The sequence below is a fragment of the Gambusia affinis genome, linkage group LG20, assembly GCF_019740435.1.
Source record: "Gambusia affinis linkage group LG20, SWU_Gaff_1.0, whole genome shotgun sequence".
Lineage (NCBI taxonomy): Eukaryota > Metazoa > Chordata > Actinopteri > Cyprinodontiformes > Poeciliidae > Gambusia > Gambusia affinis.
This window is the reverse complement of record NC_057887.1, coordinates 21,142,756-21,156,509: the sequence shown is the minus strand read 5'-3', so window position 1 is coordinate 21,156,509 and position 13,754 is coordinate 21,142,756. Positions and strand designations below refer to the sequence as shown.

General features: G+C 37.6%; 1 protein-coding gene across 1 annotated transcript; it reads left to right on the top strand.

Annotated features, from left to right (window-relative positions):
• Positions 1–2,326: 2,326 nt before the first annotated feature.
• On the top strand, positions 2,327–12,772 carry si:ch211-136m16.8 (microtubule-associated protein futsch). The gene is made up of 6 exons (XM_044103335.1): positions 2,327–2,693; positions 5,700–10,445; positions 11,365–11,560; positions 11,642–11,721; positions 12,341–12,438; positions 12,541–12,772. Exons 1-6 carry the CDS (start codon positions 2,634–2,636, stop codon positions 12,599–12,601), a joined length of 5,241 nt encoding a protein of 1,746 aa, XP_043959270.1. The 5' UTR covers positions 2,327–2,633; the 3' UTR covers positions 12,602–12,772.
• The last annotated feature ends 982 nt before the right edge of the window (positions 12,773–13,754 follow it).

Here is a 13,754-nt window from a genome sequence, read left to right as displayed (position 1 = left end):
CCTGGATGTGTTTTGTCGTTTCTGCAGTTCTGGTGTTTAAAGTTATGTGCAAAAGTTGTAGCCTTTATGGTTACCTGTGATGATTAGTTCTTGTTCCAAAATATACTTCTGGGGTTTTTTTTATGCTCTGACCACAGGAAGAGCTCATTACTGTGTGCATAGCTGCTGCAGAGACGTGGCGTCCTTATTTACAAATTTATCTCACGTTAATAACTTTTTGCAGTGTTTTATTAAATGCCACTCAGTGCTGCAGGAATGTGTTGATCAATTCTGTATTACAACCTTTGGTGCAAGTTGTACTTTCGAAAGCCATGAAGCAATACTTCATGAGGCAGTGGACTTGAAACAGGAAGTGGTTTCTGGTATTAAGGCACATTGAAGTTTTAACCAGAATCAGCTCCGTATTTTTATTGGGTTTGGATATTTGTATATTTTTGTCTCTCAGGTATATGAAATGTAAAATATAAATGTTATATATATATGTATATATATATTTTACTATGATTGATTTGAGAAAGCAATAAAAGTGTAAAATGTTACAGACACTTTATATAATTATTTTAATGAAAAGTTTTTTTAAATAAGTATGTATAGGTGCAGTATTTAAAAAAGAGACAAAGTTGAGGAGCAATATGCTTGGCCTCACTCTGGGCACTCTGACTGTTAAGTGCTCATTAGGAAGACAGGAAGCGATGCTCGGATGTTAGTTTTATCCAATCAATCAAAATTTTATTGATTTAATGCAGAAGATTATGTTACAGTTCAAACAGATGAAACAGTAACAGAAATAAAATAGGAGTGGATAAAACGCAGCTGGCTCAAACCAGTTATATTTTGGATAATTCTGGGGGGGTTTTAGGGGGGGGTTTATGTCTGTATGAAACACTGAGTAATGCACCTCCCCTCCCCCACCTGTTGCTGTGCACTACCACACAGGTAGCTGGAAAAAGGCTTCAAATTTATTCCTTTTGTTGCAAGGAAGAAAAAATAAACGAGTTGTTTAGGAATATTTCAGGTTTAAATTTTGGAAATATGGAAAATAAATCTAATTCTCAAGCAAATCAGCAGAGATGCAGCAGAAATAATCACACAATCAGCCTCACTTTCCTGGAAGCGCCGCGCTAGCAGAGGTTTCAGCCGGCCACTAACACTAACAGCTTTTCTCTTTAGCTCTTCTCAGCTGCTGATTTGCTGAAGCTTCCAGACGTGTTTTACTATTTTATGTTATCAGACATGAAATAGTAGCTGTTTTTGCTTTCCATTCAGATCATTAAATAAATGTTGATACCAGTTAAAATGACCTGAGTAAATGCAAAATGCTGAATTCACTTCTATAGGACCTGTCTGACAACAGGAAGTAGGATAAAAGATCTTTAAAAGCAACATTTTATGATACAGAAATTCAAAACCAGTGAGGAAAAAAAGCACCAGTATCACTGCCTCTTTCTTAAAACAAGAAAATTAAGGTTTTGGAGTGTCCTAGTCAAAGTAAAGACCTAACTCCAATTGAGGTACTGCTGTGTGACTTTAGACAGGCCATTTATTTTTAAAAAACAAAACAATTAAAGCATTTCTGAGAAGGAAATGAGTAAGTTTCTTCCACAGTGATATAAAATGTCATCGCCAGGTTGGTTTGGATAACTTTACACTTCACAAATGAGATCACACTGCAAAAAGCACAAATCTAACCAAGTATTTTTGGTTTAGTTTCTAGTGTAAACATCTTAATAGACCCAAAATAAAACACAACTAACTTACAAGTAAGTTTTCAGCATGATAGGAGCTTGTTTCACCACAATAATTCCCTAATATTGATGAAATTGTAATTACACTGACATTTTTCATATATGTGAAGTAATCTGCCAGAGTTGTGTTTTTGCAGTGTATAATTTGAAAACTTATTTTTAAATTTACTCAGGTTTTTTTTTTTGTTTGTTTCTTTTCTAATAGCCTACTGACATTTTTTTTCCAGATCTGAAGCATTAAGCAGCAACAATGAAGCAACAACCTTTCCACGGCTCTGTGTATGAAATAAAATTTTTATCTTCTGTTTCTGTCACTTCTCTTCATGTAGTGACAGAAACAGAAGTTGAAGCGAAGGAAATGTGCTTTAGGTCGAACTGCCGCTGATAAAACCTGTGCAATCTAATTTTATGACATTGAGGCACTTCTCCAATTCCTAACTTCTACAAACGTCTCCCATGCTGCTTTTTTGAGCCTAAACATGCAAAAGTTAAAAATAAATAAACATGCTTCACTGGGGGGGGAATGCAGCTCAATTCATGCACTGGTAAAGTTTTCCCCACCATGACTCGGCCTACTCAAAGTTATTTTAAAATTGCATTTCTCACTGCAGCTCAGCAACTTATCACGTGCATTTTAGTGGTCTGATGTGTCAAAAGTAGCGCTGTTTACATCCGCAAACTGCAGCGCATCGGCTCGACGCGGCGCTCAGCTGGGACCAGCCTCTTCCTGGTCACAGCGCCGGACAAACGCCAGGACAGAGGAGTCCACCTGCAGGACGTAGGGGCGTCTGGAAGCAGCTTTCTGATGAAGCTTCTGGATGAACTCATGCGCTTTTCCGTTTCTCTGCTTCAAATGGTCAAGAGTTAAACAAGAAAGGAGGCGCAAAGATGGAGCCGGACCCCGACGGTCCGTTTCAGCGGGTGGAGAGGACGCTGGTCTCAGTCTGGGTGAGCAGATCATGTTAACTTTACAGAGATTTGATGTTAAAGTTTCAAGTTGCGACATGAGAATTAATGTTTTAATAATGTCTTCCTGTTTAGATGTTTCTCACACAAACATTACACACATCCATCTCCCTGCTTTCTGCTCCTCCCTCCTCTGTTCGTCTATATTTGGTCTTTAACTTGCATCAGTCACGTTTGTCCGCTCTTTTATTTTATCTTCTTTATTTGTTTAACATTTATAAAAATTATCCGCTTTTATCATAATGTTTTATCATAAAAAATAAACATTTTTATTATGATAAAATGTTTATCATAATAACATTTTATCAATGTTATTATGATAAAATATCATAATAACATTATGATATTTTTCATAATATTTAAACATTATGATAAAATATAATGTATATTTATATATTTCCATATTTATTGAAAATATCACTATGACAGTATACTATGCTCATGTTAACTAGAAACAACTAATCAGAGCCAGGAGGCGGGGCTTAGCACAGCTAGCAAAGCATTTTGTGAATGGTCAGGCTAGTTAGCATAGCCACCAACAACGGCAAAAAAAAACAGTTTTCTGTAAAGGTCAGTTGTTTCTCTGCTGTTAGCACTGTTAACAGGGATACATTAAGCCCCTCCTCCTGTCTCTGATTGGTTGTTTTTGAACGGAGCGGTGCATTTCTTCAGATGGTAGCAGTTCCTGGAGGAGGTGGAGAAAATCGATCTTTTCACAGATTATCTGTCTAATATTAACAAATATGTAAAAAAAATAAATAAAATAAATAAAAAAAATAAATACATTTTTAGGAATTAAATTTATATTCTGCATCTTTAAATAATGCTGCAATGTGATAAAACTGTAGCCTATGGCAATAAAGTATGATGGGATTCAGTCTATGGGAGCCCATGTCTGCCACCATGATGGGGAAAAAGTGTATAATTTGACGTCTCATGGTAATCATTTAATTATCTTACTATGTTTCAGCTGAGATAATATCTTGTAATTCATTCTAAGGAAAAGACACAGCTTTAATTTTAATAAAACTGTATTCTTATGAATGTCTGATAAGTGTTAACCAGTTCTGGTTTGATCAGCAGTATCTAAAGTCAAAAATATGTCAAAACAATGCAGCAAAACAAAAAGTACTTCCTTTCTCACTTCAAAATAAGACTCAAACATAGATATAGTTTCAGTCTAAAATCCTTCTCCTTCATATCCAGGACTCATAATAATCAGCTACTTTAGCAACAGTATGTTTCGAGTTTCAATAGTTTGGATTTTGTCACATCCATTCTTAATAATTTCATATCCTACAGTTTTTACATTCTCATGGTTTTGATTATTCCAATTCTAATAAAATGTATGTCTTATACGTAAGAGGTCCAAATTCTTCATCTTCTTTTTTTTCAACACATGGCAGGAATTTGCTCCCATACACAACACAAAACTCTTGATACAGTCAGAAAGAGAAGAAAAACAAGACAATATATTGTTTCTTTAACAAAGGTTTAACTCTGGGAACACTGACAGCTTATAATTCGTATCAATATATATACATTTATGTGAATATATTTGTTTCTAAAGTTAATTAACTGACTTAATGAAGCATGTTGGGATGAAATGGGTGAAAACTCAAGGTATGCTTCAGGGTCAGGTCTAAAATATTTCGCCCCATTCCTGATTCCTCAGCATGACTTTGCAGTGGCTGTTTGAAAACAGAACAGAGTTGGTTGATGAAGGACAAAACAAGATAAAATATATATGTTAAAATATTTCTGAAGGTAATGCACTCGCCTTCTTTTCTTCTGAATTAAACTCATAACAGGATGCATCTCAGACTGATTGGAGGTGGGGCGTCAAATTTACAGCCATGGTAATTGCATCCCGACCCCACTTGGTGGCGCCACTGAACACAAGACCCGATATTTAAATAGCTCTTTTGTAAACCTACTTATATGGACAGTCAGGTTTTAGCTGCTAGTTCTTTTTGCTAAAATGCCATTTTATTACCAATTAAACAGAGTTATAATGGGAATATTTCTTAGACTAGTACATTACTCTGACTGACAGTTTGCCAACTTTGAATAAAATTTACCACTCTTTAATGGTACTGTATTTATCCAAATCATTTTAAACAAAAAGGCATCAAAAATAATCCAGTTGCTTTTGTTTTCAACTGAAATGCAGAAATATTTTTTCTTGCTTCTTAAGTTATCTACTATATTTATGATTGCAACAATAAAAATGTAAATTAGGACATTTATTGTTGTTTGTAGATAAGAATGGTAAAGCTTTTCTCTGAGCTGGTTACGTAGCAAAGTGTTTGTTAAGCACTTCGCTGCTTAACAAACATTTCTCTTTTAGCTTGCTAACTCCAGTTAAAAGCAGCTTTATGTTAACTTTTTGTGTTTTTCATAACTGTATTCACAAATAGACAATGCAGTTTTGGTCCTGAATCAAACCGAGTCTGCCAGACTATCAGGTGTGAAATCACGCTAAGAGTCTTATGATGCATAAATGATCCTTAGGAGGTTTAACAGACAACATTTCTTTGAGAGATCGTATTTCAGGAGATTACAGAAATACCTGTTTGTTTGTTTGTTTGTGAGCAAATCATAAGAACATAGGACATTACTTTTTCACAGTACTGTAAAACGTTGTCATGTTTTGCACATATCAGGAATATGCATGTATTCTAACACCACACCCTTAGTCTTATATAAGTGAGTTCTGTTATTTAATCAGTAATCAGCAAAGGCCACTTCTTTCAGACTCCCGCTAATGAACCTTACTTTGTGGGTCGAGGTATTGTTGTTCTAAAACAGGAAAGGACCTTTAACAATCAGCCTGCAAAGTGGCAGGGACACTATTGTGTAAATAGCCTCTTACACTGTTAGTGTACAAGTGGAACTAAGTGCCTTCTTATGTCTGTCTCTCTTCTCCATCAAATTGTTCACTACACACTCATTAAGATGAGTAACACTTTCCCATCTCTTCCTCAGTGTTACATAACCGAAGCTGTGGGCAGATTCCTGAGGCCACAACCAGCTGAAGCCACCGATAATGACCCAACGTTCTCAGATGGACCCGGAGTCGACGGCGAGCCTGCTGACGGTAGCCAAATAGATGACGACGCCAGAGGGGTAGAAGTGGGCGAGGAACCGTCTCTTTCCACTGTTTCTCTTGCTAGCTTGTCCTCACCGGTTGTTGCCTGGGAGCGCTGCACTGCAGACATTGACTTGAAGCCCAAAGAAGAAGATCATGAGAACAAAGAGGAGCTAATAGAGGAACAGCTCGGTCAAACAGGAAATGACTTTGCAGGTCAGCTGGTCACAGAAAGTGTAAAGGTACATCAAGGCAGTCAAGAGAAAACGGATACTGAGAAATGTGACACTTGTGAGGAAAGTCTGGCTCCTGAAAACGATGGACAGCTTGCAACTGGACATGGATGGGTTAAGGAGGGAGTGTTTGAGGACATGGATTCAAGAGAAATAAGATCTTGTGATCATCAGAAAGTGTTGGAAACCTCGGCGGACATTCAGGAAGAAGCTGAAGAAAATTCAGAGGAAAGCAATGAAAAGACAGGAGATCCAAAGGTCAACAAATCTTCTGCAGCGATGCTAGGAGATGCAAACATCGGTGAGGATGCATCACAGCTGAGCTCTGGGAATCAAAACTTCCCAGATGAGAAAACTAAAGATGTAGAAACTCAGCTTAGACAGTTATCAGAGGATGAAAACGTCCAGATGAGTCTCTTTGAAGAAGCTACAACACCAGAAGAGTCAGAACAGGTCAAGAGCGGACAGACGACCGAAGATATTTTAACTCAGAGTGGCACAAGTAGCAAAGATGTGCAAAAAACAGAGCCAGACACGACAGAGTTTACAATTAGAGAAGAGGATATGCAGCTCACCATTATGCAAACTGCAAAGGAAGATGTGACCGTGGAGGAAATGTCAGCAGATCTTGATTATGAGATGGCAGAAGGCAAGAATCTCTCAGCTGAACATGAAAACTCAGCAGAGCAAACGCAACGAGAGGAAACTCAGCAACTGGTCTGCAAAGAGTTGTCAGGTGTGGCAGAAGATGAGAGGGTTGAGGAGGAAAAGGATAATATGTCTGCAACACATGAAGAGTCAGAGGACAGGAAGAGTAGCAGAGGAGATGAAGATGTCCAACAAGAGGAAAACGTTTTAGCCCAAAGTGTCACAAGCAGCAAGGACGATCAGGAACAGTTTAACCTAAAAGGAAACGACTCTGCAGAACAGCTGATAAATAAAAACATGACTGAACATCAACTTGGACTAGAAAAAAAGTTGCACACTTCTGCAGAAACAGAAGAAGTGATTGAAAATAAAGAAGAAAATACAACCAATGAGGCAAATTATGAAGAGCTGGAAAAAAGAGATGATGGAGATGTTGGGGAAGAGTCTGTGAGCAGAAAGAGAGAAGAAGAGGTGGCAAAAGTGGTTGAAGTTAAAGAAGAGTTGGAGGAAGAGAGCGATGAAATCCAGACGGATGATAGAGAAAAAAATGAAGAAGAGTTTGAGGAAGAAAGTGAGGCAGAGCAGTTTACCACTGATGGAGAGACAGGAGAACAAAGAGAGGGTGAGAATACAGCTGCAAGCCAACAAACAGAAGAGTCAGAAAAAGAGAAGAGCAGAAGGACAAATGAAGAGAAAAATATTTCCACCCAAAGTGTCACAAGCATTGAGATTAATCAGAGGACAGAAGAGGAACAGTTTAGCCAAAGAGGAAACGACTCTGGAGATCAGCTGATCCCTGAAGACATGACGACACACCAACTTGGACTAGAGAAAACCGAGATCCAAAACTTACACACTTGTAAAGAAATAGAAAAGGTTGAAAACACAGGCTTTCTGGAAGAGAGAGGTGAAATACAGGAAGACAATCGAGATGAAGTCTTTGTCATAAAACAACACATTATGAAAGAAGAGAGAGAGGAGCAAAAGGAAGGCGAGGCTGGTCCAGTGATGCTAGGAGATGCTAACATCTGTGAAGATGCAACTCAGCTGAAATCTGAAAATGAAAACTCAGCAGAGAGAACAGAACAAGTGGAAACTCAACAGCTTGTTTGTGAAGAGTTGTCTGGTGTGGTTGATGATGAGAGGGTTGAGGAGGAAGAGTCTGTCTCATGTGAAGAGGCAGAGCAGGACAAGGGTAGCGGAGAAGTTGAAGATGTCAGACAAGAAAAAAATATTGTAAAACTAAGTCCCACAAGCAGCGAGGGCGATCAAGACACAGGAGAGGAGCAGTTCAACCAAACGGACAGCGATCGATCCTTTGATGAAAACAAAGAAGACTGGGAGGAAGAGTGCCGTGAAATCCAGGAAGATGATGCAGAGGAAACTGAAAGAGACTTTGAGGAAAAGAGTGAAGTGCCTGGAAACGACGAAGAGGAAGCAACTGTTGGATCTGAACATGTACAGTTAAAGGAGCGGGTGACAGACGGGACTGAATCAAGTGAAGAAGAAGAGCATCTGAGACTGGATGATCGTTGGAAAGTGTTGGAAACCTTGGCGGACATCTTGGAAGATGATGAAGAAGAAGCTGAAGAAGACTCTGAGGAGGAAAGCAAGATGCAAGAAACCACCCCAACAAAGGAGGAAGAGGGCAGCAATGAAAAGACAGAAGGAGAAAGGGACAATAAAGCTTCTGCAGCAATACTGGAAGATGCATCACTGCTGAACTTCTCGGATGAGAAAACTAAAGTAGAAACTCTTCTCCCTGTCTGCAGAGATGCGGTAACTGATATCAATCTCCAGATGACTGATTTTGGAGATGAAGATCTAAATCAGACAACAGATGAAGAGTTGGAAGAGGACAAGAACAGAAGGACAATAGAAGAGGAAAAAATTGAGTTTACATTTAAAGAGGACGATGTCACCAGTATGGAAACTGCCACAGAGAAAGAAATGACTGTGGAGGAAGTTTTATCAGATGTTGAGGAGAGGCTTTCTGACAAAGAGATCTGTATGAAAAGAGTTTGCACAACCGCTCCAGTTACTGTAAAAGCTGGAGGCGTGTCTGAACAGGAAATAAACATTGGCTTTAGCGATATTCCCTTGGGGGTAATCGAAGGCCAGGCTGGCCTGTCTCACGAGCTCAACACCAAGGCGTGCGAGGAAACTCCAGAGGCAGTTCCTGAGCACAACAATGAACTCGAGTCAGATCAAAATACCACACAAAGGTTCTTTGAGGGAGGAAATTCAGAGGAAATTCAGACCATTCACTTACCAGAAGAGGTGGAGGTCTTTAAAAGCACCGAAGCAGGAGGAGGTGAATATTTACTGATAAAAGAAGGCAGCACAGAGGAAAGCAAGGAGTTGCAGGTTGGAACGCTTCAATTTGCAGAAGATACAGAGAATCCAAAAAGCGACAACATAAATCTGGTATTAGATCATTTTTCAGAGGAAGAAAAGGTCGAGTTACTGGATACTTCAATGAAGACAGAGATCAAACAATCAGATGAGGAATTTGAGACTGAACTGGAGGATGAGGACGAAACAGATGAACTGGAAACAAACAGGCTGCCCCAAGATGTCTGTGAGAAAAGAAACGCTGTAGCAGCTGATGAAGGAGTTGACTCTGCAGATGAAACTCCTGAATTCCCCAAGAGTGAAGAAGGGAAGATGGCACAGATAAGTTTTGGTCCAGAACTCCTACAAGCTTTTAGATTGGAGGATGACCGTGAGATCAAGCCTACATTTTTTGATGAAAGTGCCACTGAACTTCCACACACCGAAGAACAAGAGTACGTTGACGAAGGTCAGCCGGAGCATGAAGTCCTGGATTTAAATGAGATTGCGACTCTTCACTTAGTGAGGACAGCATCTGATCTGATCACAGGACAATCAGCCTTATCTCATTGTCAGATATCGACAGACACAGAAACAGCTGATGAATCTAAGACGACCCTTGCTGAAATTACAAATGAGCCGCAACAAACGGAGAAATGCTCGAAAGATCCAGCTGAAGAACATCAAGATGGGATTGATGAAGAAATCCTTGATTTGTGGATCGAGACAGCGATGTCAAAGGACACTGGTGGGATTAAAGAAGACCAACTTAAAGAGGAACCGGGTGAAACATCGTCAGAGGAGAAGAAAGAGGGAGTAATGGAGGCAATTTCAGAAGAAACAGAGACTTCCTTGATCACACTGGACTCTGGATTTTTGGACCAGACCTTCAGTGAGACTCAGATAATTAAATCAGGAGACAGTGTAGTACTTGCTGACAAAAAGGACAATTCAGAAGACATCTGTGAAGTTCCTACGTCTAACTCTGAATCTGCATTAATGGAAGAAATGATTGAAACTCTTCAGCCTTACCGGATAGCGGAGGGAGCATCCGGTGAGATCGGATCCTGCCCCGATTCAGGAGTTTCATCACCAGAACCAAAACATCCGAATCAGGAAGGAGGTACAGCTGAAAAGAAGCAAGATGAAACTAAACCAGAGACGGACGCAGTGAGTGGAGACGATGAAGAAGCAGATGTTACGTCACTGACAGAAGCAACAGAGTCTGACATCTCCAGTGAAATCCAGATCTCTCCTCTGCTGGAGGAGGAAAGTGTTTTGACTGAACCACCTTCTGGAGGTGAACCTCAAAATGAACCTGAGAAAAGAAATTTCTCCCTGGATGCACCAGAGGGAAAACCTTCACAAGATCTCAGCGGATCATTTCCAGCCCCAAGCAGGACTGAGCTGGAAGAAGATTGGAGCGAGGTATTGTTTCAGACAAACCAAAACAACATCCGTTCTCTGAAGTGCACTGCAAAAACACAGAATCTTACCAAGTAGTTTTGGTCTAGTTACTAGTGCAAACATCTTTGTACATTTGAATTATGTTAAACCTTTTCAGCAAGATATAGGAGCTTGTTTTGAGCCAATGATTTCTTAATATTGATGATAAAGTTCGAGTTCTACTGGCAGAATAATTCACTTAATCTGGGTAAAATGTCTGCCAGTGCCACTAGAACATTTTCATTAATGTTAAGCAATTATTGACTTAAAATGAGCTGTGGTATCTTGCTGAAATGTTACTTGCAAGTTAGGTTTGTCTTAATTCAAGTCTATTAAAATATTTCCACTCAAAACTGGACAAAAAAACTTGGCAAGATTTGTGACTTTGCAGTGTGGTTTTGATTAAAATGTTGACTTCGCTCATTAAAAAATACCAACTTGTCATCCTTAATTTCTTTATTACACTGCAAAACCATGAAGTCCTACCAGGTGCTCTGGTCTAGTTTCTAGTGCAAATCTCTTAGTTCACTTGAAATAAAATACAATTAACTTACAAGTGACTTTTTAACAAGATATAGCAGCTTGTTTTGAGCCAACGATTTCTTGATATTGATGATAAAGTTTTAGTTATTTCACTTATTAGAAGTCATTTTACCCATTTTATAAGTGAAATAATCTCCCAGTGGAACTAGAACTTTTTTTTAAAATCAATACTAAGGAATTATTGATTTTAATCAAGCTCCCATATGTTGCTAAAAAGTTACTTGTCAGTTGACTTTGTCTTAATTCAAGTGTGCTTAGATACTGGCACTAGAACACAGACCATAAATACTTGGTAAGTCTTCGTGTTTTTACAGTGTGCAGATAAGCTATGGAATGAGATGATTTTTTTTTTTTGCAGGTTGATGCTGCCATGCTTGATTTTGCAGTGCAAAAGTCTCGCATTGCTGTGAAAAACCCTCGTGCCAGGCCCCCAACAGACCCCCGCTCCTTAATCCACAAGCCGTCTGTGGATCCAACTCCCTCCCTGCCGGTGTCTGGGAAAGTTCCTGTGGGTGTGCCGTTAGGCGGCTTGGGGATTGGGATCAAACTGCCTGGTAGGTTTGATTCTCCGCAGCACATCAGTCCCTTTTTTCAGCAATTTTTAAAATTATTTATGTGCTTATGTTTGAATTCAGGGATTGGAGCAGGTTTTCCTGTCTTAAAGAAGACACAACGGCCCCCAAGACACGAAGATAGCCCAGAAACAAAATCACAGGTATTGCATTTATGTAATGAGTTTTTAATCAATTGTTCTGACAGTTAATCAGATTAAAAATTGCATTTAACCACGTCAATCTTTTTAATGCATTATTAGCAATACACTAAAAAATTTAAATAAATAAAAAATAATAAAATTATTCAATTCGGTATTAAAATAGATATTTAGGGCCACTGAAAAAAAATAAAAGAATTTTGACTTTTTCTCAGATTTTGGATTATTTTCTCAGAAGACTAAATTTTGAAATTAAAGTCAGAATTCTAAGAATAAAATCAAGATTTTGAGGAAAAAAGTAAGATTTTTTTTTTCTCATGATCCTCCTCTGTAAATAACTCATCATTCCTTCAGTGTACGGTTTTTGGGGACTTGCATGTAAATGCATATATTCTTGTAAAGTTCTGTATTAATTACTGATTTGACTGTGTTGTCACTTCAACAAAATATCTTTCTTAGAGTCTGTATTTTCCAGTTACTGATTAACTAATTAATCAATTCTTTGACAATTATTTCTGCGACTGATTAATCAGATTAATCACTTCAACCTTACATTAATCCATACATCGCTACTTATCTTTATGTTGGGGAAAGCTAATGTGATTTAACTCTAAATCCAAAGGAATCTGAGGAGAAAAGGGAAGAGGAAGAGAAGAATGATGCTGCCAAAAAGGATGAAGCACCAAAGAGACCCAAATGGATGCCACCTGCACAACCAGGGTAAAACCGAAGCAACAAAATGTTCCAACAACAACCTAAACTTTGTTGTTTTCAGCAAAAGATCATGAATTTTGTTTCTGTTTTTTTTTTATGTCTCCTCAGATTTGGAAATCCACTTATGTCTGAACTCAAGACCAAGCTGAAGAAAACTCCCAAAGAGTGAAAACAATATTCTGAATGCTTTCTGTGAATAGCTCAATATATTAAAAATATTGCTCTGTTTTAGTCTTTCATCAAGCTAAAAGCATTGATGAGATTTTCATGCTACATACATTTTTTGGTATTTAGCATTTATAATAAAGCAAAACCAAATACGGAGTTGTTGTTTCTTTCATGTAAACATTTAGTCATGATAACACTATCTTATCCTCCTTTTTATTCTGTACTAACACTTACTCTGCTGGTCTAACACATACCTTTATTAAGAGAGGGTTAACCATTATTATTATTATTATTATTATTATTATTATTATTATTATTATTATTATTATTATTATTATTATTATTATTATTATTATTATTATTATTATTATTATAACTCTTCACTGTAGTAGTAGTAACAATAAGGGCATGGTCAGTTTTTTTGTTTTTTTTTTTTTTTACAGAATAAGGAATAACAAACATAGATAGATAAATAAATTGAAATTGTATTAATTCTTGAAACAAATTGTTCAAGGAAAAATCATTTTAGGAGTAGTTTTACTACACTGTACTTTTTACTTTTACTCAAGTAATATTATGAAGTACCGCAACGCTTACTTAAGTTACATTTCTCAATGCTCAACCTACTGTGAATAATTTTACTGAATAAAGAAAAGGCATGTTTAGCCATTATTGAACCAGAGACTCACCTATAGTTTATGCGAAAGTGAGACAAACATAACTTTAAATATTTTGTCTGTCTGATGATGTTATTGTATAATATGTTATGTGAATCAGAAGTTGTGACGAGTTACTTGAGCAGACTTTTTACCAAAAACATGTTTACTCTTACTTGAATATTCTCTTAAATGTATACATTTTACTTTTACTATGTAAAACCAAAACGTATTAAGTTAAAATATGTTGAAGTAGTGCTACTCTTACTTGAGTAAGGTCTTGACACTGCTTAGCTTAACTCTTGTTGTTTTACAACAAAATGCCACTCACAATATGGCTGCGCCGTTGACCTGAAATGACGGGCTTGTTCAGAATTCACTCTTATATATTTATTAATTTATGTTTGGGAATTTTTATGTCGTCATTTATCAAGGTCATTATTTTATATGGGTATTTTTAATGCAACAAAAATACTGTTACAAAAACTGTCAGGTATT

Bases quoted from the DNA above. Each gene is read 5' to 3' on its own strand.
- si:ch211-136m16.8 (XM_044103335.1), top strand. From the start codon at position 2,634: ATGGAGCCGGACCCCGACGGTCCGTTTCAGCGGGTGGAGAGGACGCTG. The intron at 11,561-11,641 runs GTAGGTTTGATT...GTTTGAATTCAG, and splicing joins GATTGGGATCAAACTGCCTG to GGATTGGAGCAGGTTTTCCT. The intron at 12,439-12,540 runs GTAAAACCGAAG...ATGTCTCCTCAG, and splicing joins ATGCCACCTGCACAACCAGG to ATTTGGAAATCCACTTATGT.